This window comes from Lepus europaeus, chromosome 3, assembly GCF_033115175.1.
Source record: "Lepus europaeus isolate LE1 chromosome 3, mLepTim1.pri, whole genome shotgun sequence".
Classification (NCBI taxonomy): Eukaryota; Metazoa; Chordata; class Mammalia; order Lagomorpha; family Leporidae; genus Lepus; species Lepus europaeus.
Genome location: NC_084829.1, coordinates 22,045,803 through 22,070,105, shown reverse-complemented (window position 1 = coordinate 22,070,105; position 24,303 = coordinate 22,045,803). Strand labels below are relative to the sequence as shown.

The following is a 24,303-nucleotide window of genomic DNA, read 5'->3' as shown; positions in this document are numbered from 1 at the left end:
TAAAAAAGATGGCTTGTATTCTGTTACTGTGCTGTCCAGCTGTGATTGTAGGGCGTTAGGGAACCTCATGCAGTTCCTAATCTTGTGTGGAAGGTAAGAGACTTGCAACAAAATTACAACATTTAAGCTACATCCATATTTTCCAAGAAGTGTTCGTTTCAGTATTTCCTTGTTGTCTGATACAGAACCTCCTCCACTCCTTTGCACACTCTTTCTCTCGCTCCCCCACCCCTCCATGTGTGTGTATGTGCATACCACATGTGCTGTGTGCATACGTTTCTAGATTACATATGTGTGTAGGATTAGGTGTCTTCAGATATTATTGGTGCACATCTTCTGTGCTGCAAACCTTCTCATTAAATACCCTGGATGGAATCAAAGTGTCCTAAGTGCTCGCTGCCTACTAGGTACTACAATTGTTGTTGGCCTTGTCATATGGGCTTTAGTTAAGATTTTTACACCTCTGCCCAGGAGATGCTTATATTCTATCAAGAGAGACAAATGAATAATTCCAACACTCTGGGTCACGGAATTGTGTACCTGGTGACTGGGAGCACAGGAATGAGAATGTAATTAGTCTCAGTTGCCATGAAAGTTTACGGGAGGAGACAGCGGTTATGCAGAGAAGAGTAGAAGAGGAAACAGTATATGCTTAAAGCATAGAGACCTGAACTGCAGTGACTTGCCCAGTGAGCCAAAGAGAATTTATCTGGGTTGGAGTCCAAGTGTTTTGGCAGTGCTATGTTTGTCAAGAGCCTAATGATGTTGTGAGTATAAGGGAGAATGTTCTTGATCCCAGAAGCTATGTGCTGATAGATTTAAAGTGAAGTGCTCTAATGTCTGCAAGTCGTCCGCAAACGATTCAGGAAAAAAATGATTATGTAAATGTATTTGTGGCTATGGAGAGAGAATGCTCACAAATATTACAGTCTGTTACTATGAGTCTAGATGAAGGAGATACAGGTGTTCATTGTAGTATGTTTTCAACATAGAAAAAAAAATCTCTCAAGTCACTATGACTTTTTTTTTTTTAAATTCTGAAGAAGTACTACAAACAGAAAATTGGATTGGAGGGGGCCAGCATTGTGGTGCAGTGGGTTAAGCCAGCATCTGCAATCCCATCATCTCGTAACAGGACCAACCAGGTCTGTCTTTTACATAGATATTATACCACGTACAAAACCCCAACTTGCAAGCCAGCATATAGCACCATTATTAATTAAACATTCCAATTTTGTATCTTTTTAAAAAAATACTATTTATTTGATAGGACCAATGCTGTGACGTAGTTGATTAAGCCTCTGCCTGTGACACCGACCTCCCAGTTGGCGCCAGTTCGAGTCCTAGATGCTCCACTTCCAATCCAGCTCCCTAGTAATGGCCTGGGCCCCTATACCCACGTGGGAGACCTGGAAGAAGCTCCTGGCTTTGGATAGGCCCCACTCGGATAGGCCCTGCTCCTGGCATTGCAGCCATTTGTGGAGTCACCCAGTGGATGGAAGACCTCTATCTCTCCCTCTGTAACTCTGCCTCTCAAATAAATTAATAAATCTTTAAAAAATATAATATTTATTTGAGAGAGTAACAGAGGGAGAAGGAGAGGCAGAGAGAGAGAGCGAGCGAGCGAGCGCTTCCATTTATTGGTTTACTCTCCAAATGTCAACAACAGCTAGGATTGGCCCAGGCTGAAGCCAGGATCTTCATCTGGGTCTCCCATGTGGGTGGCAGGGGCCCAAGCACTTGGACTATCTTCTGCTGCTTTCCCAGGTCATTAGCAGGAAGCTGGATCAGAAATGGAGCAGCTGTAACTCAAACAGTCGCCCAAATGGCATGCCGGTACTGAAGGCAGCGGCTTAACCCACTGTGCCACAGGGCCAACCCCTCCATGAACTTTCAAATGCTTGAACAGAAGATCATTTTTTTTTTGAATTTTTTTATTTATTAGACAGGTAGGATCATTTATTTATTTTGGCAGGCAGAGTGGATAGTGAGAGAGAGACAGAGAGAAAGGTCTTCCTTTTTGCCGTTGGTTCACCCTCCAATGGCCACTGCAGCCAGCTCATCGCGCTGATCCAAAGCCAGGAGCCAGGTGCTTCTCCTGGTCTCCCATGTGGGTGCAGGGCCCAAGGACTTGGGCCATCCTCCACTGCCTTCCCGGGCCATAGCAGAGAGCTGGCCTGGAAGAGGGGCAACCGGGATAGAATCCGGCGCCCCAACCGGGACTAGAACCTGGTGTGCCGGCGCCGCAAGGCGGAGGATTAGCCTGTTAAGCCACAGCGCCACCCATATTTATTTTTAACTTTCTAAGATTATTTTTGAGAAGAAAGAGTCCATAAAAATCTAAATAATATGTACCCTAACACTTCGAATAAAGCAACAGGAAGTAAAAGCAGATTATTTAATCACATTAAATAAATAAATAAACTAATATACATTTCATTTGTATTCCTTAATTGGGAGAATGAAGGCTGGAATGGGATGGTGGGGAAAGAATCAGGGATGGAGAGGTGTGCATCAGGGAGATGGAGATGGGTAGCCGAGTTGGAGGTGATTTTCAAATTTTGTTTAGTTGATGCAAATTTCTGTTCCATCTAGGGTCCTTTAATTGTGGGTCCCCTTAATCACTGTTTGTAGCTGTATATTTTTCTAGTTCTTATTTTTAGAGATTCTACTCATCATGGAATAGTTGAAACAAATTATTATGGTGGAAACTTTCCCCAGTGATAAAGCCAGAGCTACTAGAGAAATACCACTTCTCTGACCAGATGGAATCCATCTTCACCCAAATTTTAATTTATTACAAAGCTCATACCTAGGGAAAGTTAGAGTGAGTCATCATGTTTTGAAATTGAGTTTTGGCAAAGTTCAGTTTTTCAAACAGGATTTTCTTTGTTGGGAGACTGTTTTATTGAGGGCATTATCTTTATTTTATTATTGACCTTTTATGTCTCCTACTTTTTCCATCGTCTGTCATCTCACATTACTGTGGAGCCGAGATCACAGTCCAGCTGTTGAGGTTGCTTTCTGTTCAGGGGAACACAGCTTTGTGGTTCAGCTACAGGCTGATCTGTAATTGCTTGGCTGAGATGGTAACAGGTTCTAATAACTCAACTGTTTTCTAAGGATTTTCTCCTGTACAATGCCTATCTTTCCTTGCTAGCACTGGCTTTGCCTTTCCAAAATGAATTCACCCAAAAGGTAGTGGGTGATATGATGAACCTGGCGTTCATTATATCAGGGAGACTGAACAATTTTAGGAAAATCAGTGTCAGATAGATGAACAATTTTAGGAAAAAGTAAAATTTCCTTTTTTGGGCTGCTTGCAAGAAAAACTCGTCTCTGTCTCCAATTTTCCTACTTACCACTTTCATTTTTTTTTTTTTGCATGTGTTTATTTTTATAGGCCTGGGACTGTTTAGTGCACCATCACTTCTCTTAGTTCTTCCTGTTTTTCTTTTGCATTTTCATGTGTTTCTTTTTCTGACATGTCTTAATCGAAGTCCAAGTTAGAGTACATACTGGGACTATCTTGTTGGAGTGATGTCCTATCTACTTCAGTCTAGCTCATCCCAGCCACTCCTCCATTTGGTTTCTGAGGCTGGGTTCCCCAAAACCATTCCCCTCCAGCACCACTGCTAGGGATGTACATGAAGTTCCCCTCTGTCTGTTTTTGTTACCGTGTCAGCTCCTGATAGTCAATCTTTGGTCATAGGAGTTTTTAAAAATATTTACTTATTTTTGGCCGGCGCCGTGGCTCAACAGGCTAATCCTCCGCCTTGCGGCGCCGGCACACCGGGTTCTAGTCCCGGTCGGGGCACCGATCCTGTCCCGGTTGCCCCTCTTCCAGGCCAGCTCTCTGCTGTGGCCAGGGAGTGCAGTGGAGGATGGCCCAAGTGTTTGGGCTCTGCACCCCATGGGAGAGCAGGATAAGCACCTGGCTCCTGCCATCGGAACAGTGCGGTGCGCCGGCCGCAGCGCGCTACCGCGGCGGCCATTAGAGGGTGAACCAACGGCAAAGGAAGACCTTTCTCTCTGTCTCTCTCTCTCTCACTGTCCACTCTGCCTGTCAAAAAATTTAAAAAAAAAAAAAATATTTACTTATTTGAAAGGCAGAGCATGAAAGACAGAGGTAGAGAGAGAGAGGTAGAGAGAGAGAGGTAGAAAGAGAGAGAGGGAGAGAGAGGTCTTCCATCTGCTGGTTCACTCCCCAAATGGCTGCAACAGCCAGAGCTGGGCCAGATGGAAACCAGAAGTCATTCACTCCATCTGAGTGTCCCCCTTGGGTGACAGGGGCCCAAATACTTGAACCATCTTCTACTGCCTTCCCAGACACATTAGCAGGGAGTTGGGTTGGAAGTTGAGCAGGCAGGACTAGACTTAGCACTCTTAGGGGATGCCAGCTCAACCCACTGCTGCAATGTCAGCACCTATGTTTGCAGGAATTTAATGATGAAGCTGTGCCTTGAACTAAAACAGGTGCAGGGGATGTAGTAGGTAAGGCCTATTAACTATTAGGTGGGTGAGTAAAGAAAGTAATATGCAAAGGAATAGAGCTTGTAACTGCAGTGCTTAAGGAATGAAGCTGTCTAGGCAATTTTCTCTCTAAGTACAGCCAGTTATATGTGCAGACATAAGCATTGCAACCCAGTGTGTGTCTGTTAGTGGTTACTGCTGCCCTTGGGTTCCCTGGTGATTTCCCAAGGAAGCCTGATCTGATGGGAGCTGCCTACAATATGAGAATTCCCAGAGCAAGAGATGTCTGGGATGGGGCTTCCACCCTTACCGTCCCTTTCGTATGAAATGACTTCAGTCACCTATCTGAAGGATCAAGTGTCATTAGCATTAATGCTGAAACATAACCTTATAAACTCTGCACTTGCACATGTTGATTAAGAACAAGATCATCTTTGGCACTGTTTTGACTTTAACTGGCAAGACAAAATCCTCCTTGCGTCCAGGAGTTGCACGTTTTGCACATGTGCTCTCCTGCGCCAGGTTGCTGTTACGTGGTGTATTTCAGCAGCCTTCATCGTGGAGATACCTGGACTGTTACTTGTGATTTTGCCCATGTAGGGTTACAGCTGCTTTCACTTTTCTGTGATTTAATTTGAAGATTCAGCCCACCAGGGGGCTATTGGTCTCCACCTATGCAGCTTGAAGAGCTGACTGCTGTTCTCTGCATGGTCGTTATTTCCATTGCTATTCATGGTGATTTTCCTCTTCTGTATTCATCGAGCAACCAAGGCACCGTTCCAAGAGCTCATTCCCTCTACATACGGCATAACATGGAACCATTTGGATGGAAAAATTATAAATTAAAATTATTCTGTTCATTTTAAAATATTCATATTGTGTTGCTCAAATGCCAGTAACTGGAAAATCATGGATAATGTCCTGTTTTTATAACCCCTTTCAGAATGTTTTGAAATCTGTTTATGTTGTTACTTAGCCATCTTTTCCTAGAGTGGGTTTTGTGATTAAAAAAAAACAATTTTTTTTGAAAAGAAAGACTATATTAGTTCAATGTCTGATGGCATATATGATATAATGATGATACAGATAATTGCAGTCCACTTCTAAATAGAAAAATATTCCATGAACAGAGAAATTTTATAAAATAATAAGACTACAAAGATAGACTGTGGACATGCCAGATTATTTCTTTGGAGGAGAAAGCATTTTTATTATGATTAAAACTAAGCAAAGATTTATTTCTGGAACTAGATATTTAAACTAGGAAAATTCATAATTTCATAACACTGCTGATTTTCAGATGCTAAAAACATTTACATCATTTTAAATGGAGCTACTATTTGTTGTCTTCTGTTGTCATTGCTAAGTCATTGATTTTTTAATTTTGGAAAGCTAAAGTTTTATCTTGCTCTTTGTATTTTCCATGATGTATGTGTGTATGGGAGAGGATATGCATGTCTCAAAGAGATAGACATGAGGGGAAATGTGAAAATGTTTTTATGCATATTGGGTAGTTTTTTATTAAAGTAAATATCTCTCTTAAGGGCAGAATCATGGTTAGAGATCTTAACTTTGTGCTATATGTTTTTCCACCTCTGTGGACCATTTTAAAGATTAAGTACAAATCTTTATTTTCTGCTTTTTTAGTCTTAAATTTGAAGTCTACACTCACAGCGAAACCTGTGTGGGTTTTTTGTTGTTGGCCCTCTTGATGAGGAATATTCAAATGTATTTTTGAAATTCTTCTGTTCTGTCAACTAAAGACAATTTACAATTATAATTTTAGGACACTTTCTAGAAACTTCTACCTCGGTTCAAGCTAAAGTCTTGGTTTAGTGGCCTGTTTGTGTGCATTGGATTCTTCAGAGCAGCAAATCACTTGAGCGGGGACCGATTTCACAGGCTCAGTTCACTGTGTGTTTTAGCCCTGTCAATCATTCGGCTTTATAAAATAGGCTCATCCTTGACTGCATATGGGTTCTGAAAGGTTGTGTGTGTGGACCATGAAAACCTGGATGGCTCTTGCTAACTCTCTTTTACCATTTTAAGTAACACCCAGTGATCCAAAAGCATTTCCTCTTGATTTTCAGGAAGATGTTTTTACAAGCTGTCATAGTTGAAGTCAGGATTCTTTATAAGAACAATAACATATATATACACCAATGCATACACATAGACACACATACACATTTATGGTACCCAGATTACCTACAGAATGTACGTGTGTGTGTGTGTGTGTACACCCCTTTTCCTAGTCTGATTGATGGGAAGTAAGATGCAAGCTATCTATGAACAGATTTCCCAACACAGACAGCTTACCCAGCAACCAGCTTTTCTGAATGTAGCAATAAAATGAACACTAATTTTAATGGAATGATGAAGACAGATTTGAGTAGCTACTACGGGAGAAATCCTGTGAGTTAAACCTTCACCACACTTGACATTGTTTCGTGGTCTGGTGACAGACAGATGAGTGAGCTAGCTGCTGATGGTACCTGTTCTGTGGAGTGCCTTCTTCAGTTCCGGGGCTTATGACGTTCAATAAAATAGGTATTCTCCTAGGTGACATGAAGCTTTAGTCTTGATCAAAGTGCTTCAGGGGAGCACAGCTGAACTGATTGGCTGTGAATGTTAGTCACCTCACAAGATGCACTGATAATTTATGGCATTGTTGTAACTCTTTGGCGTTCATAAAATGGACTTAATAACCTACTGCCACCGTGGGATAAGCTGCTTTTTCTCTGCAGTTGAATACCCAGCCTGCCTGCATAATGGTGTAGAGAAATACCGCATTAGAGAGAGTGAGCAGCTGTCCCACAGGGAGCAGCTCCCTAACAGATTTGTTCATTATCTCTTTGATTCCTAGAGGGCGTCTGTGAGATATGGCTGACCAGCGAGGACACAGGGGCCTACGGCAGAGATATTGGCACTGATCTCCCCACGCTGCTGTGGAAGCTTGTTGACGTGATTCCTGAGGGAGCAATGCTGAGGCTTGGCATGACAAACCCGCCCTATATTTTAGAGCATCTGCAGGTAAGGATAAACACCCATTGACCTAAGATACAGGTACTAAGCAAGCCCGACCACATGGCAGCCTCAGTGTCTTCTCAGGAGAGCCATTGCAAACCTGTGGTTCTACCTGTGGTTGTCGTCCTACCTGCAACAGCTGGGGTTGGAGCAGGCTGAAGCTGGGAACCAGGAACTCAATCTGGGTCTTCCACATGTGTTAGAGGGACCCCACCAGTTACGTCATCACTGTTGCCTCCCAGGATACACATTCATTCAAGAATGAATCGAGACTTTCAGATCTGCTTCTTAGCCTACATGTTTTGTCTCCTTCTTCATCATTAATTAATGTTACCTGCATTTTTCGATACTTGCTACCTTGTCTCAGTGCTTTGTTTTATCTTTGTAGTCATTCATTTTTCCATCACATAAATTTGTCTCAGTGTCTCTGTTTTGAACCCTTGCCTAGTTCAGAACTGCTGATATATTGCATTAATTTTCTGCAGCTTACAGTCACTGATGGGTTATCTGAACTGTTTTTAGCTATCTCAGTAAGGATACCTTGCCTTAAGTTGGCGAAAGGGTTTGTCTGTGTTATCCCTTCCTCTGGAGACGCTTAGTTTTGAGTGGAATCTAGGGAACCCAGAGCCTGATACCCTTCCACTTGATTCATCTGGGCTCACTGTGAACCAAGAAGAAGGTGATCCGACCCCTGGTCTCCTTTTTAACCATCCATAGATCAGCATGCTCAATGTCAAACTAGATAAATGGATATATGTCCAAGTAACTATGGAATGCGATAACAAATGCCACTTAAATAGGACCAAAGAGAGGCAAGGCAGGATTTGACTTTGCTGTTAAGATATTGCTTAGGACAACCATATCCCATGTTAGGGTGCTTGGGTTTGAGTAATGGTTCCGCTCCCAATTCCAGCTTCCTGCTCATGTGTATCCTGGGAGGCAACAGTGATGACGTAACTGGTGGGGTCCCTCTAACACATGTGGAAGACCCAGACTGAGTTCCTGGTTCCCAGCTTCAGCCTGCTCCAACCCCAGCTGTTGCAGGCATTTGGGGAGTAAGCCAGTGGAGGGGAGATCTGTTTCTTCCCTTATCTGACTCTTTCTTTCTCTGCCTTCTACATCAATTAATTAATTAATTATTTTTAAATTAAGAGTAAAGCCTATGGACAAGGGAGCAACTGTTTAAATGAGAAAATATACACTGCCCCTGGACTATTGCTTGAGAAATAAAATAATAATTTCTTCAGGTCTTTAGTTACAGACATAAAATCTGTTAAATGCTAATGGAAAGTCATATGTAAGTTATGGAAACAAGCCACTTATCTTTAATAAATGTGTTTTTTGCAGTTTGTACAGCACATAACATTTCAAAGAGCTAAAATTTTATGCAGTTTCAAAAATACATAAATGTAAGTGAATCTCTTAGCATTTCAAAAAGGATTTCTGTTGACTTTAGGTCTACACTGGGTTAAGTTTTTGTTGAACAGCCTCGGCAATATCAACAGCCTACTTTAGCCATTCTGGAGTTAACAACAATCTGACTGTTAATTATAAATGTATAATGAAGAGACTTAGCAATTTCAATGTTGTTGTTCATATTTTCTTAGCTAGATCTTTTTAGTGACTGTAGCTGATTTATATGTCGAATTTATTGAGTACTTCAGTGCAGGATGATTGTGACTTGCTATTCACAACTAAGTCACAGGCATGTCGACTTTTACTTAACATTTTCTTCAACACTTGTAAAAGCAAGTGAATCTCTGTAAAAATAAAATATACTAAGAGCTGGGGCAGTCTTGCTGTGTTTCCAATAAATGTGAGACACAGATCATGAAGACCAGTGCACCCGGTGGATGTGTAGTAGGTAGGAAGGAAAACAGTATGCATAAAAATGCATTTTATAATAACATTGAAAGATATTTATGATCAGGGAGAGATGGACCCTTAGTAGCTAAGTTCAGGTAAGGAAGCAACACAAGGAAAGATTTCATGTATCAACTCTGAATGCAGTAATGTATAGCAAATCCTAGAGCTCACCACCTAAAGCAACGCCAGGGCTGCCAACTTCACATGGATGCTCCAAGGGAGCTTCTAAAGATGAATGGAACATGCTAAGCGTAACGTTCTAGTGCACCGAGGAGATACCAGATGTCAAGTTCATGGACAGCCATTAAAGGGATAACCAGTTCTGATGGTCGCTACGTTACATTTGTGAAGTTGGTGCTTCAAAGTGTGTGTAATGTTGGTCTGCCTCCCACATTGCCAGCTTGTGGCAGAACTTCGTCGTATCTGTCTCCAGAGTTACCCCACCCAGTAGTGGTTCCGTAAATGAATGAAGGGAAGCAGGGATAAAAGAAGAGCCTTCTTCATAAAAGGACTTGGAGAAACCACAGTGCTGCCATAAACCTTGACGCCTAAGCACTCTGGCCAGAAGAGGCTGCAGAAGCTGGCGATGGAGCCAATGAGCTTCCAGGGTGGAAACCACGCCATAGACAGCTTCCCACTCCTGTGTGCTTTCCAAGCAGAGTGGCCCAGGCCATTGTGCACCTCAAGGGAGGAGAACCCCCCAGAGCTCCTGGGACAGAAGGAAAGACACAAAGGAATGCGAGAGGAACAGCCACACAGTCTGGAATAAGAGCTTTTCACGTCTTTTCTTTGTCACTTTGACATGACCTTTACCCCTCCTCATCTGGATGACCAAGCCCAGAGCTTGCCACCCACAGACAAAACCTGCGTGGCAGAAGAGGAAACTGAGCTGCAGAGGGCTCATGTGGCTGCCAGGGTCTTGATGGGAAAACAACGGGAAGGAGCCCTACAGGGTGGTCCTTGGCCCACGCCCGCACCTGCACTTACACCCAGCCGTCCATGGGCTTTTCCACTTTCCTCTCAGGCGCAGAGGCTGCTCTGCAGAAATTACCTGGCTTATCTAAAGAGCGCCAAAGAGCGCCCACCCATTAAAAAAGAAGAGGAACAGGGAAAAAAATGGCAGAGCAAAGTGGTTTTTTTTTTTTTTTTTTTAAACTAAGGGGACAGAAGGACCCTGCTCTTGCAATAACTGTTTGGCTGCTTTATTGCCCTCAGAGTGAGGTTGCATGAGAGTTTTCTTGGTAGGACTTAGCTTTCCCGTGTTTCTGGAAGAGGCATCCCAGGGCAGACTAATTATAGAGCACCTCACCAGGCCCTTCTCCTCCGCCTTCGTTCTCTTCATTTCACATTCACCTGCCTCTTGAGATTTTTTTTTCTTTAAACCCTTTTACCAGCTTTAAAAAGAAATTATCGAACAATTTAAAGGGAAAATTATTTAAAGGAAAACACCAAGGTTTGTATCCTATTATTTTAACAGTATGGTGTGGAAAAATAAATGGGCTGAGAATGCATTCGATTAAATCTCCACGGGGATAGAAGACGCGCATTACACTCGACATGAGATGCACTGCTAAGATTTTATCAAGCATCCAACATCGTGTGTGGCACAGTGTATGGTAGGCATTGAGTAAGTGCATAGTGAGTGAAAGGAAGGGAGGGAGAACACCTTACTAACAGCAGGTAGACAAGTAGTAAAGTATCTTCCTTTGGAGGCATCTAGCATTCCTATTTCTAACTTACCATTGCCTTAAAACAATATAGGATTCATTTTCATAATGATACAGTTGACAAAATGTTGTCAATTGCATTTATCATAGGAACACCCTGTCATGAAAGAAACATAAGAATGAACTTATATAATGCTGTATTCAGTTTGCATACAACAATGGAAATGGGCTGAGAAACGTTTTGCCTCACCTGCTGGTGCCTCTGCATTGCCTGTTAGGCTAAAGACAAGGTCGCTAGCATGACACCTACAGTCTCACAGAGACTTTCTGATTCCATTCCATCCCTGGTCTCTTTTCCCTTTAGTACCCTTGTGATGCCTCCTGGGTGGCCTGTATTATAATCATTCTTTTAACAGTTTGATATTCTTGAAATTTCTACTTTACATTTTTCTTATTCCATATTTACTGTATATTGGCAGATGGTAGTAATAGTAGCATGTTAAGCAGCTATAGTAACATTGGCTACTATATGTTTTGACTGTCCCTATAGTTTTAAACAAGTATTTTTCCAATAGCTACTGCCAGTGAGGCATCAGAAATGACTGGTAGCTTTTTTTCAGGGTGGACCAGTGATAATAATAATGGTAAAAACTGCTATAATTTATCAAGTGCTTATTATTTTCAAGAAACCATCCTGATAACTCTATGTATGTGATATCTCTTCTTACAGCAAGCTAGCTGTATGGCTATTGTTGCCCTCACTCTGTTGATTGGGAAGCCATGTAATAGGTTAAATAACTGGCTCAGTTATATAACTAGTTAGTTGCTGAACTGGTTCTAGTCTAATCTGAGTCTGAGGTGCTTTCCCAGGCTCCTCTCGCCTACCTTCTGTGCTATGTTGCACCTGGCCAGCAGGTCTCTGTCAGTACTCGTGGTGCTCGGCAATGGTTTGGTCACGTGCATGTCCACAACTACCAGCATCTGGAGGGAGAAGCTGTCATACTGTCCTTGCATAGCAGGGCCTGTGATAACACACATTTAATGAATGCATATTGAATGATGTGATAGCTCTAATTTTAGCTTTTTCAGCTGCTCCTTGTCTGTGTGTCTCATAAATTGGATGCCTGCATTTCTGTGCAGAGCACCTAGTTTTGGAAGAGTTAGGAATGGTTTGACAGGCAATGACAGGGAGAGGGGGATGGGGAGAAGGAGAGAGAGAGAGAGGGATGGATGGATGGATGATATCTTTTTCTGTCTGCTGGTTCACTCCCGAGATGGTCACAATGTCCAGAGCTGGGCCAGGCTGAAGCCAGGAGCCTGGAACTCCATCTGGGTCACCTTCCTGGGTGGTAGGGATGCAAGCACTTGGGCCATCTTTCATTGTTTTCCCAGGCACGTTAGCAGGGAGCTGAATCAGAAGTGGAGCAGCCAAGACTCAAACTGGCACTCTGATATAGGATGCCAGCATTGAAGGCAGCGGCTTAACCCCCTGTACCACAGTCCCGGTGCCTAATTTCTCAGATATATCAGTCACAGAAAACTCACTTAGGGATGCATTTTTCTTTATTTGCCCTGCTAAAATGCCGTTGAGGGAGACAGTATCTTTAGATCTACCTAGAGCAAATGAGCTCAGTGTACAGTTACTGAATGTGTAGCTTATCTAGGCTCTTCCTTCTCCTCTTACTGTTTTTACAAAAGCGCTTCTTACAATCTTCATTATGGAAATCAGCAGTGGATAGTTAAGGAGAAATTAAACTCAGTTTGTTATTATTTTAGTTTTGAGGATTGCCTGGTAGGGAAAAAATATGAAATCTGTTGTAGTAAGGAAAGCTGGAAGTTTGTATGTATTATAATTTATCTAAGCTCTCCTGGTTCTTCTCGAGTTGTGAATAATTTAACCTAGCAGTTGCCTTCCTTTAAGAGCCCTGTATATCTCAAAATGATATCGGAGTTTCAGTGATCACTTACAGCCTGCTCCAGAGAGAGTGGGTCGATTCATTTCGAGTGCAAGTGCTTGTTAAGGACATTCGTAAATGCAATTTGTGAATGAAGCAAATTATATATATTTGTTAATGGATGCTACTGAAAAATCAGATGTTAATATTCATGTTGGTATTCCTCTACATTTTATTTAGCTTGAATTAAAATGTATTATTCAACATTTATATTTAGGATGTTTATGTTGTATGTCATCATAAAGCTAATCACAAATAGTGATGTTTCAGTGTCCCATCTGTTTTTGGTTTGGAAGTATTTTAATCGATACAACAAACTGGCTTCCTGCTACTCTTAATTTTTATATGTTTATTTCTGGTTAAATAGCCTTATATCCTAATCCAGTTGTAAATTTAACAAAATAATTGGTTCTGGTGAAAGACAGTTGGTATCTGTGAAGGACTTCTGTTTGTTGTGTAGAGATTTATGAACCTTAATAATATGTTGGGCTTGGCAGACTTTTAAAAACACCCCCTAGATTGAAAATAATAGCACACTCAATACCTGCTTATGCTTATGTCTTATCATAGGAGACAAAATTTCCAAACTGAACACGGCACATCAAGAAGGGCCCTTATGATTTGCCCCTGACCCCTGTTAGGATTTATACCTTTCCAAATAATAGGTACATATGTATATAGCGCCTGCTGTTGTACAAAAATATTTCTCTCCTTTTCTGACAAATAAGAGAGGATGCTAGATGATTTATTTTTGAACAGAGAAATGGAAAATCCATCCTTTCTGCCATCCGCAGATAGCCTTGGAGACAGGACCTGTGGGGTTTGATCACACTGTTGGCACCCAGTTTCTTGCTGTTTATAATCACCAGAGGTCTATTTCGTTCTTTGCATTAATGAATAAATTTTCAGAGGTCAGTGAAACCCCTGAGAGTGAGAGCAAAATTTGTGCCTCTGGTGAGGAAACTTGGATCAAATGTTAAAAGGGTTCATGCCCACTAAGGCTTTCCAGGGCACTGAATTCCTGGAGCTCGGGGCAGCCCCTCTGGAAGGGAAGCTGTGGGTGGAAGAGATGGCCCGGCTCTCCTGCTGGATGACTGGACTTCTTCTGAGAATGGGAACTTGGCGCTGCACCCTTCACCATCCCGGTCGGACCTGGGCCTGAGCACCAGCGCAGCGTCGGCTGGGCTCTTCCACCCACAGCCTCGCCTGTCTGTGCATCCCTGCCTGTCGGCCTCTTGTTTCCCAGGACACCCACTACCTCCCTTGTCCAGGCTCCAGCCTCTGATTCCAGCCTGGCCTAAGAAGCCTAAGCTTTTCTTAAACTCAGCAATGCCTCAGAAAAAAGTGTACATAACTCGATTACTTCCTGTTACTGCACCTCCATCTGTAATACGAAGTCTGGCTGATTAAGCCTCAGTGACTACATGCAAGGCAAAGGACCTGGGAAAGAAATGAGCTCTTGGACAGGCTTGATCTCAGGACACGTTACTCTTTGGTGTTATTTATATTTATAATCCCATTATGTTTTCAGGGGAAAATAAACTAGTGTGTGGATGAATGAGAACGAATGTGTATTTCCTTGTGTCAAAAATATTGGGTGCCTCTGACTTCCTAGAAAGCACAACGGAGAAATACTTTACTTAAAAATCCTGCTTGTGTGGCCATTGATAGTTTATCAAGGGACCCACCCTGTGCACGCACTGTGACTGTCAGTTCCAACTTTTCGATTACGAGATGCGCAGGGGGCTCTTGACCCAGTGTGGGGCTGCACGTGGCCAAATCGTGTTTCCTTGTCCTCAAATACTCTCATCCGCATTGTGGTAGAAACTTCAGAACTTCTCCACCGCCAATATCATTTTCCCCTTTTCACTGGCCTAAGTTATTAAATACTGCTCATGGAATGTAGTGACTACAGGTGCTCATTTGCGAAAGCTGATAATTTTCCTGAGAAGAAAAGAAGAGCATAGGGATAAGATGTGTGTCAAGGTGATGAGTGAAAAGGCTGTAGCAAATTCTTTATAAAGGAACTGGCAGCGTAGTCAGATACCTGGAGCCGTGCCTTTCTGTACAGGTATCTGTTAACAAAACAGAGTACTTCTAAAAATACATAGCTAGATCTCTTTCATTTGAGCATACTGAAGAGGGGGGAATTTACATACATCCATTATGGCGTTCAAATATTCCTCTTCCAACTTTTAGTGTTCTAGTGTATATTTCAGTTTTTATAGGAGGGCTTTAGATATGGATATTATTTAATTTGCATCTTAAAGGGGTTTTACTTTGCCATTCCCCTGATTGTGTAATTTCACTGGAGTACTTAAGAAGGCTTTTAAGTCACCTGTCAGAATTGGTATAGTTCAGCCCTTGCAGTAGGCCATCTGCAGACTTTCTCTTCCTTATTAATTTAGGAAGTCAGTTACGCTCAAACCACTGGGGGAAGCTGCCTTTGCCTTTTCCTTCACAAGCACATGGCGTGGCTAACACATAAGGCAATCAACATAGTGTCCCTTATAATTTTCCTTTGATTCTGAGGTCCTTTATTGATTTCTTTGCTCTGATGAGCAAATGCAAGACTACCTTGGGCACTTGCTAATTTAGCACTCAGTGAAATGAAATCCTCATATTTTGTATCAGGTGGGTAATAGAATTTTCAGGAGATTCATGGTGTAGAACAGCACGACTGGTAATGAAGTTAATGGTTCATAGAATAGTTGATAGTTGAGGGACATTCTGCCTGTTTGTCAGAAAACAAAGTTCGTTGCTGTAGTCTCCTTGTGTTTATTTTGACTCTACTAAATTCATTTTTGTTTTAGATCTGATATGTTTCTGGGTCGCCCCCCACCACACACATGCTTACCCATCTTCCTTTCCCTACCACAAGAATAATCCATAGGAAAATGTTAAGATTTCAAAATTTAAGTCCAAAAATGCTTTAATGGCATTTAACAGTAAATCATGAAATGTTCTAAATGGAAAGGCTGAAGTTTTATTACTATTATTGCTCCTACCACTGCTAAGAACTCCTTTGCTTTCACTAATGGTCACAGGACAACCAGATAGATTATAATGGGCACAAATAGTCTATGTGTATTAAATTGTTTTTAGCATCAGAAAACGCTGTGTGTGAGCAGAGAAAATCAAGCTGATTGTTCAGAGTAATGCTGACAGTTTTCCAATTGTTCATTAGTTTGAGGGGGTAAAAAAAATCTGTTCTATTTCTTTTTATAGCATGTATGAGTGGTCTTCAGAAAGGTTGTGTGAAATGAATATTATGAAAAAAACTATACATGAATTTCATAAATGTTTTTCACTATAAATAAACCTAGCATTTAATTTTCTTTTTCATGGATTTTTTGAAGTGCCCCCATATAAAGTGTGTGTGTGTGTGTTTGTTTTTTTAATTGCTATGGAAAGTTTGCTGCATACAAAGGGTTGTTTGAATAGGGAAAATTCTGTGTATGAGTCTGTATCTAATACTTGGTAGTAAAGAAGTAATTGTTGGGAATGATATTGTGGCACGACAGATTACACCGCCACGTGCACCTCTGGCATCCATATGAGTGCTGGTTCATGTCCAAGCTCCCTGCTAATGCGCCTGGAAAGCAGTGGATGGTGGCTCTGCAACTCCTGTGGGATACCCAGATGGAGTTCCAGGCTCCTGGCTTCAGCCTGGCTCATTCCTACCCACTGTCACCATTTGGGGAGTGAATCAGTAGATGGAAAATCCCTCTCTCTCTCTTTCTCTCTCTCTCTCTCGGTGTGTGCATCTACCTCTGTCTCTATAACTTTGCCTTTGAAATAAATAAATAAATAAATAAAAAGAAATCATAAAGGAGTAATCATCATAGTTTACAAATTGGCTGCTACATTTTCAGCTTTCTTTTTTCCCCCTCAATAGATACTTGTTAATCTTATTATTGTCCTTCCTCTATTCCTGTGTTATTGTCTTTGTGATACTTTATTCTCTGTACCAAAGTCCCACAGTCTAGGTAACTTGAATTTGCAGCAGAGATTAATTCTCTCACAGTTCAGGAGGCTCATAGTCCAAAATCAAGGTATGGACAGGATCATTCTTTCGGGAGCTGTGAGCAGAATTCTGTTCACTTCCACTGCCAGCTTCTGCAGGCTCCTGGCGGGCCATGGTGTTTCTAGGGCTGCAGACATTTCACTCTGATCCCTGTCTCCCCGTTCACATGGCATTCTCTCTGTCTCTGTGTTGAAAAGTCCTCTTCTTATGCATCAGTCACTGGAGCAGGGCCCACCCTAATGCAGTCGGCCTTGTTTCAACTAGATTACATCTGCAGACACCCTGTCAGCCGATGAGGTCACATTCACAGCACCAGGAATTAGGTCTTTGACACATATTTTTAGGGGACATAGTTTAATCTATAGCGAATTCCTTTTATGGTATATATAGTCTTCAGTGTGCCATTCTAGCTCATTTATTCCTTATTTTGCTATGTAAATAAATATACACTTAATTAGTGCTTGCCTTAGGAATTATAACATCTTAATTTTTAACAATCCAATTTGAATTAATGTGACTTAATTATAACAGAATATAAAAACTTTGTTCCTAGGGACCTTCCCTTCTTCACTCCCTCTTTATACTGTTATTGTCATCAGCATTACGTCTTTATACCATGTCTGACCATCAACACAGATAAGATAAAACAGGAGTTATGAGAAGACACATACATACTGTTATTCATGTTATTAATGCTGCCTTTACTAGTGCTGTATATTTCTTCGAGTCGATTGGAGTTTCTTTCTAATATCCTTTCATTCCAGCCTGAAGAACTTTACTCAATACTACTAGGAAGAAAGATCTTCCAGCAGTGAATTATCTTGGTTTTTGTTTATCTGGGAATGTCTTGGTTTCTTCTTCGTTTTTGAGCAATAGCCTCTCTGCCTATTGAAATCTTGATTGACAAGTCTTTTCCACCTGGTGCTTTAAGTCCTCCCACTGCCTTCTGGCTCCTGTGGTTTCTTTTGAGAAATCAGCCGTTAATCATACTGAGGATCCTTTATCTATGATGTTGCTTCTCTCTTCGTGCTGTCAGGATTCTCTTTTTGCTTTGACTTTGAGCATTTGGGTTGTGATTTGTTTAGGTTTAGACCTTCTTTGGTTCTAATTTAAATTTGTAGAGCTTCTAGGATGTATAGACTAATGTCTTTCTTCAAATTCGAGAGGATTCAACCATTGTTTGTTCAGATGTTCTTTCTACTCCCTTCTTTGCTGTCCGTCTCAAATCTCCATTATGTGTATGTTGGTATGTTTGATGGTATCCCACAGATTTCTAAGACTCTGTCAATTTGTATTCATTCATTTCTCCCTGTGTTCCTCAGACCAAGTAGCCTGTTGAATTGTCTTCAGGTTTGCTGATTGTTTCTTCTGCCTGTTCAAATCTAGTGAGCCCTTCTAGTGAATTTTGTGTTTCAGTTTTTGAATGTTTCACACCAGAGTTTTTGGGTCTTTTTTTATATATATAATTTCTTTGTCATTATTGATACTATTTATTTGTTGAGACATCACTCTGACTTTCTTTTACTCCTTTTTTTTTTTAACTTTTATTTAATGAATATAAATTTCCAGTGTACAGCTTATGGATTACAATGCCTTCCCCCTCCCATAACTTCCCTCCCACCCACAACCCTCCCCTCTCCCGCTCCCTCTCCCCTTCCATTTGCATCAAGATTCATTTTCAATTCTCTTTATATACAGAAGATCAATTTAGTATAAAGGTTTCAACAGTTTGCACCCACATAGACACACAAAGTGAAACATACTGTTTGAGTACTAGTTATAGCATCAAATCAAAATGTACAGCACATTAAGGACAGAGATCCCACATGAGGAGCAAGTGCACAATGGCTCCTGTTGTTGACCCAACAAATTGACACTCTAGTTTATGGCGCCAGTAACCACCCTAGGCTGTCGTCATGAGTTGCCAAGGCTATGGAAGCCTTCCAAGTTTGCCGACTCTGATCATATTTAGACAAGGTCATAAAAGACAGAGTGAGGATAGTAACCAATGATCCTAAGAGTGGCATTTACCAGGTCTGAACAATTATACAGCATTAAGTGGGGAAGAGGATCATCAGTACACACAGGTTAGGAGTAGAGCCATTGGTGGTAGAGGTTATGATTCCAAAGGAATGAGGCCCAAGTACGCTAGACAGGGTCTAGAACAAAGGACAGAGTCATTATTAGAGGAGCTAAGAAAGGTGCTGTCTAAGCTACAAGTAATTTTTCTGATTGAGAGGCAAATAGAACCTGATAGAAGGGGCTTGATAATAATCTGTTGGGCTTTAGGCCTTGTAAATTAAGAGGCCCAGACCTATCTATCTCTTCACATTGGGTATATCCTAAGGGAGGTGTGAACCTCCTAGGGGAAGGCACTCTGTTGACTTTCATTACTTGGCTGGCCTGGGAGGAGAGCTGGCCAGGTAAAGGCAGGGGGCATCTCTAACAAGAAATTTACAGTTCTGCCTGCAATGTTGCTGACCCTACTTGACCATCCCCTCAGCTGCAGTGGTCACTTTGGAAGTTGGGCTGAGTGAAGGGCTTTTCAGCTTAGAGCCAATAAGATCTGTGGCTCTGACCTAGGCATCCTTCGACTCCAGGGCAGGTCCATTTCCAGTGATCCAACTCTTGGCAGAGCTGCCAGGGCTCTTCCCAAGCTGACTTCTGCTGAAGCCCAGGCTTACCACTTTGAAAGCCACTGCAGTGGACTGGTCTGTTGGGTCTCCTTGAGGGCAGATCACTGTACAGATCAGCCATTAATAGGCCTGCCACCCATTGCTTCTGATGCCTAGCTTTCTTTTCCTCCTGGTTTGTGTTAAAGCAGACCAGAGGATGCAAGTCAAGGGAGTGCCCGTGTCCCATCTCTAATCTTCGGTGGCCTGAACTACAAGTCTATAGTCACAGGCATGTTCTGTAGTAGTTTTTCTAAGGTAGACAATGCCCATGAGGAAAATTATATTCTCACTTGAAAACTTTCTTTCCCTTTGTTCTGAAAGGGAGGTTTTTTTCTACTTACTGTATACTTGGCTGATGGCGAAGTGAATCTAGCTATGAGATTATTATTTAAGTTCTTATTTTGGCTATGCTATTACAGAAAAATGTTAGCCATCTCTTTGATAAGGTCTAAAGATTAAATTGTGCGTCCTACAGATTCCTTCATAATAGAATTAGTTTCCTACCTTGAAGAGAATAGAGAAATGAAAGAACAAGTTGGGCTTAGAATAGAGAAATGAGGGAGCAAGTCCTGGATCGCTTGCTGACAATAGCAATATCACATGAATACTTAGCAAACAGTTTCAACCATTAGATAACAACTTAAGAAAACATTTACCAGAAGGTCCAATGCCTTCTATAAATTTTAAGAATCATGTATTTGAAGACACCTCTTAAATATCTAACATGGTGTAGTTTGTTTAACCAGTAAACTTAAGCACAACCATATAAAATGTTTTTAGTTTCTTTCTACCAACAAGTTTAAAACATATGATACACAGATTCAGGTCACACAAATTAAAATGTATCTTTGATTGATTTTAGCAGCTTAAATTTATGAACAATCTTATCTATAAGCCATTTAAAATAAAACTCTTAATAAAATTTCCCCATGTGGACATACAATATGTACACACATATAACATAGCATAATAGACCAATATAGCAATTTTAATAATAGCTTTTAAAATCTTTAACTCTTTTTGTAGATTGCCAATTGATTTGAATTGCTTTTTTAGTAACCTCAGTTAACCATACTTTCTCTCAGTTGGTACTGTTAATACATTATTGGCTTCATCTGTTTACAGAGCCATCCCAAAGTACTGAATACAATAGAAGTGGCTGAAAAAAGTCCATAGGAACCTATAGGAGGACAGCTAAACACAGAACCAACAACACTTTAGTTTTATGAGCAGCAAATCATATATAACTGTGGATGACAAAAGACTTTAAGTCGCCATGTTTAAAATTATAAACTCATCAGCCAACAAGAGGCACTTGCTTACTTCACAGTATTTTTGAAAGCACCTGTAGGATTTTACAAGTATTTAACCCTTTAGGCCTCTGGGGCTTTCTCATTAAGATAACTCATGTCTAGTATCACAAGATCATTAGACTTTTTAATTCTCAAACATTTGTATTAATAGCATTTTCCATTATAGAAACTAAAGTTTGGTACCACATCACATCTTGACAGTACTTCTAATATAATCCAAATAGCCTGATTAGTTGGTGTCTCTATAAGATGAGAGACATAGGTCCTTCGATTTTTTCAGTTGGGCCCAAACTGGAAAAACCAAAGTCCAGGATTTACTGGAAATTTTAGAGACCAGATTGTTTGAAACTTTGATTTTTTGAATGCCTGTCAAGAATGCCAAGAAGGCTCAAAATCCAAAATATCTGGTTGAAATAAGATTCCTTAAAATCATGACATAACATAGACCAAATTTGATCTTGTTACAAGGTGATTATTCAAATCTTTGAAAATAAGCACATATTTACATAACCCATAGCTCTTAATAAAAATTCAGCTGTTTTTGAACAATTAGAATTTAACAGACATCAAGAGAACATAATAGATTACTTTAACACATTGCTTTAACAGAGCATCAGAGTTTAATTCTATGTCAGAGAGAAATTGAGCTTCCTGTGATCTTTTGCTGTGAGGTTTCCTTCCTTTACCTTCTTTCATATTGGTGACCATGTTGGTGTGTTTCTGTGTGTAACACATCTTTAAGCATCTTTTGCAGGGCAGGATGAGTGGCAACAAATTCTTTCAGTTTCTGTTTGCTATGAAAAGTCTTAATTTCACCTTCATTCACAAATGAGAGCTTTGCAGGATATAGTATTCTGGGCTGGCAGTTTTTCTCTCTTAGTACCTGGGCTATGTCTCGCCATTCCCTTCTAGCTTGTAGGGTTTCTGATGAGAAGTCTGCTGTGAGTCTAGTTGGAGATCCTCTAAGAGTAATCTGACGTTTCTCTCTTGCACATTTTAGGATCTTTTCTTTATGCTTCACTGTGTTGAGTTTGATTACAACATGTCGTGGTGAGGATCTCTTTTGGTCATGTTTATTAGGGGTTCTATAAGCTTCCTGTACTAAGATGCCTCTGTCCTTCTCCAAACCTGGGAAATTTTCTGCTAGTATCTCACTGAAAATGCCTTCTAATCCTTTCTCCCTCTCCATGCCTTCAGGAACTCCTAGAACCCGAATGTTGGCTTTTTTAATAGTATCCTGTAGATTCCCGACAATATTTTTTAGATTTCTAATTTCTTCTTCTTTTCTTTGGTTTGCCTGTTTCCTTTCCTGTTCTCTGTCTTCTAAGTCCAATATTCTCTCTTCTGCTTCGCCCATTCTGTTTTTAAGGCTCTCTAATGTGTTTGTCATTTGATCTATTGAGTTCTTCATTTCATTATGATTTCTCATCACTATCTCAGTTTCTTGTTCCACTAGTTGTTTCATTTCATTTTGATTCCTCCTTAATATTTCATTTTCACGAGAGAGATTTTCTATCTTGTCCATTAAGGATTTCTGTAGTTCAAGAATTTGTTTTTGAGAACTTCTTAATGTTCTTATCAATTTTTTGAGATCCACTTCTTGCATTTCTTCGATCTCATCATCTTCATAATCTTGACTTGGGGTGTCTTTTTCATTTGGGGGCGTCATAGTGTCTTCCTTGTTCTTGTTACCTCGATTTTTGCATTTGTTGTTTGGCATGTTGGAGATATTTGGTTTCTTCACTGTGGTGTTTTTTCTTGTTACACTATGGCTCTATATTAAGTGGACTGTCTGCTTTCAGTGGAGCCTTAGAGGCTTGAGATGAGTGTGGACTGAGAGCTGTGTTTGGTTCCTCAGGGCTGAGGGTGTGTCAAAGATGACACTCCCAGGTTAGGTGTGGTAAATCTCTCTTTCTTTTTTTGATTTAAAAGGGAAGTAATTCCGCACAGCTGAACGTAATTGGAGGTAGTTAGCAGGCAAATGATATACCCACAGGAGCCAGAGATTGGAAGCTCTTTGCCAAGGACCACACAGGGAATCTGTGCTGCCCTCAATGTGGGCTCCAATTCTCCTGCAGTCTCCCACTGGGTTGCCAAGTTAGATGCTAATCTCCTGTTATTTCACCCCTCCCCCCAGAGTCAGGTTTTTCTGCTAGGCTCAGGGCTGGTACAGACCTGAAGTCGCCCTGCTTATGACGTATCTCCAAAATGGCGCCTGCTCTTTGTCTTGCTCGCCTTTGAGAGGTGAGCGGAGAGAGAGAAACTCGTGTCCGTATCGGTCACTTTTTTTTTTTTTTCCTCTCTCTCTTCTAGTTATCCTGGTGAACTTTTCCCCACGGAGTTTCAAGCCTCGTTCCCTCTAGTCTCCTCTTTCCGCTTGCCCGCTGGTGTCTCGGGCTATTGAGGTTTGGCTCACCTCGCGTTCCCGCGCTGGTGCGTTGAGTCTGCCGCTGGTGTCCCGAACTTGGGCTCCCATGCTCTCCACGCAGGTCCACTGTGAATCACTAGTTCCGGAAGAGTTTCCTCTGCTGTTTCTTCCCCTACTCTTCCTTGACCCTGCAGTATCTCCACTTTTATTAACGTGTGTCTTGACGAACTATCAATGTGTTCCCTTCCTATTCCGCCATCTTGCCGCTCCGGTTCTTTTACTCCTTTAAACGTGGATGCCTTTAGTTCTCTGAACATTTTGAAGATGCTAATTTAAAGTCTTAAGTCTTATATCTGGACTTTTTCAGGGACAGTTTTTGTGGACTATAGTTTTTCCCCAGTGTATTTTCTTGTTTGAAGAAAATATATTTTTTTCTTTTTTTCTTTTCTTTCACTTTTCCTTTTCCTTTTTCTTTTCTTTCACTTTTCCTTTTTCTTTTTTCTTTCTCTTTATTTCTTTCTTTTTCTTTCTTTTTTTTTTTTTGCATGTTTTATAACTTTGTTGAATTTTGACACATGTAATAATATGACTATTGCAGGTCTGGAAATCAGACCCTCCTGCCCAGGGTTGGTTGTGGTGGTGGTTGTTTGTTTAGTGACTTTTCTGACTCAGTTCTTTAAAGTCTGTACTTTTTGTCACATGTGGACAGTTAGGTTAGTGGTCAGCTAATAGTGAAACTAAGAGTTCCTTAAATGCCTGGAACCACTAAATCTCTTAGTTTTTGCAGAGGGGTTCTGTGCACATGTGGGCATGCCTTCTTCAGTGCTCAGCCAGGTAGCTTAAAAGGCCACCTTTGCTTTCACTGCCTCCTTGTGCAAAGTCTCAGATTTAGCTAGAGGTGAGATCTTAGCAACCTATCAGTGGTTTTGCTG

At 41.1% G+C, this 24,303-nt stretch overlaps 1 protein-coding gene across 1 annotated transcript in view; it reads left to right on the top strand.

The window, feature by feature from the left end:
• The window catches only part of CDKAL1 (CDK5 regulatory subunit associated protein 1 like 1), a 737,125-nt gene that overhangs the window by 433,388 nt on the left and 279,434 nt on the right, over positions 1-24,303 (top strand). The window contains exon 9 of the mRNA XM_062185315.1: positions 7,340-7,506. Within this exon, the coding sequence (XP_062041299.1) occupies positions 7,340-7,506 (167 nt within the window). The remainder of the gene's footprint in view (positions 1-7,339; positions 7,507-24,303) is intronic.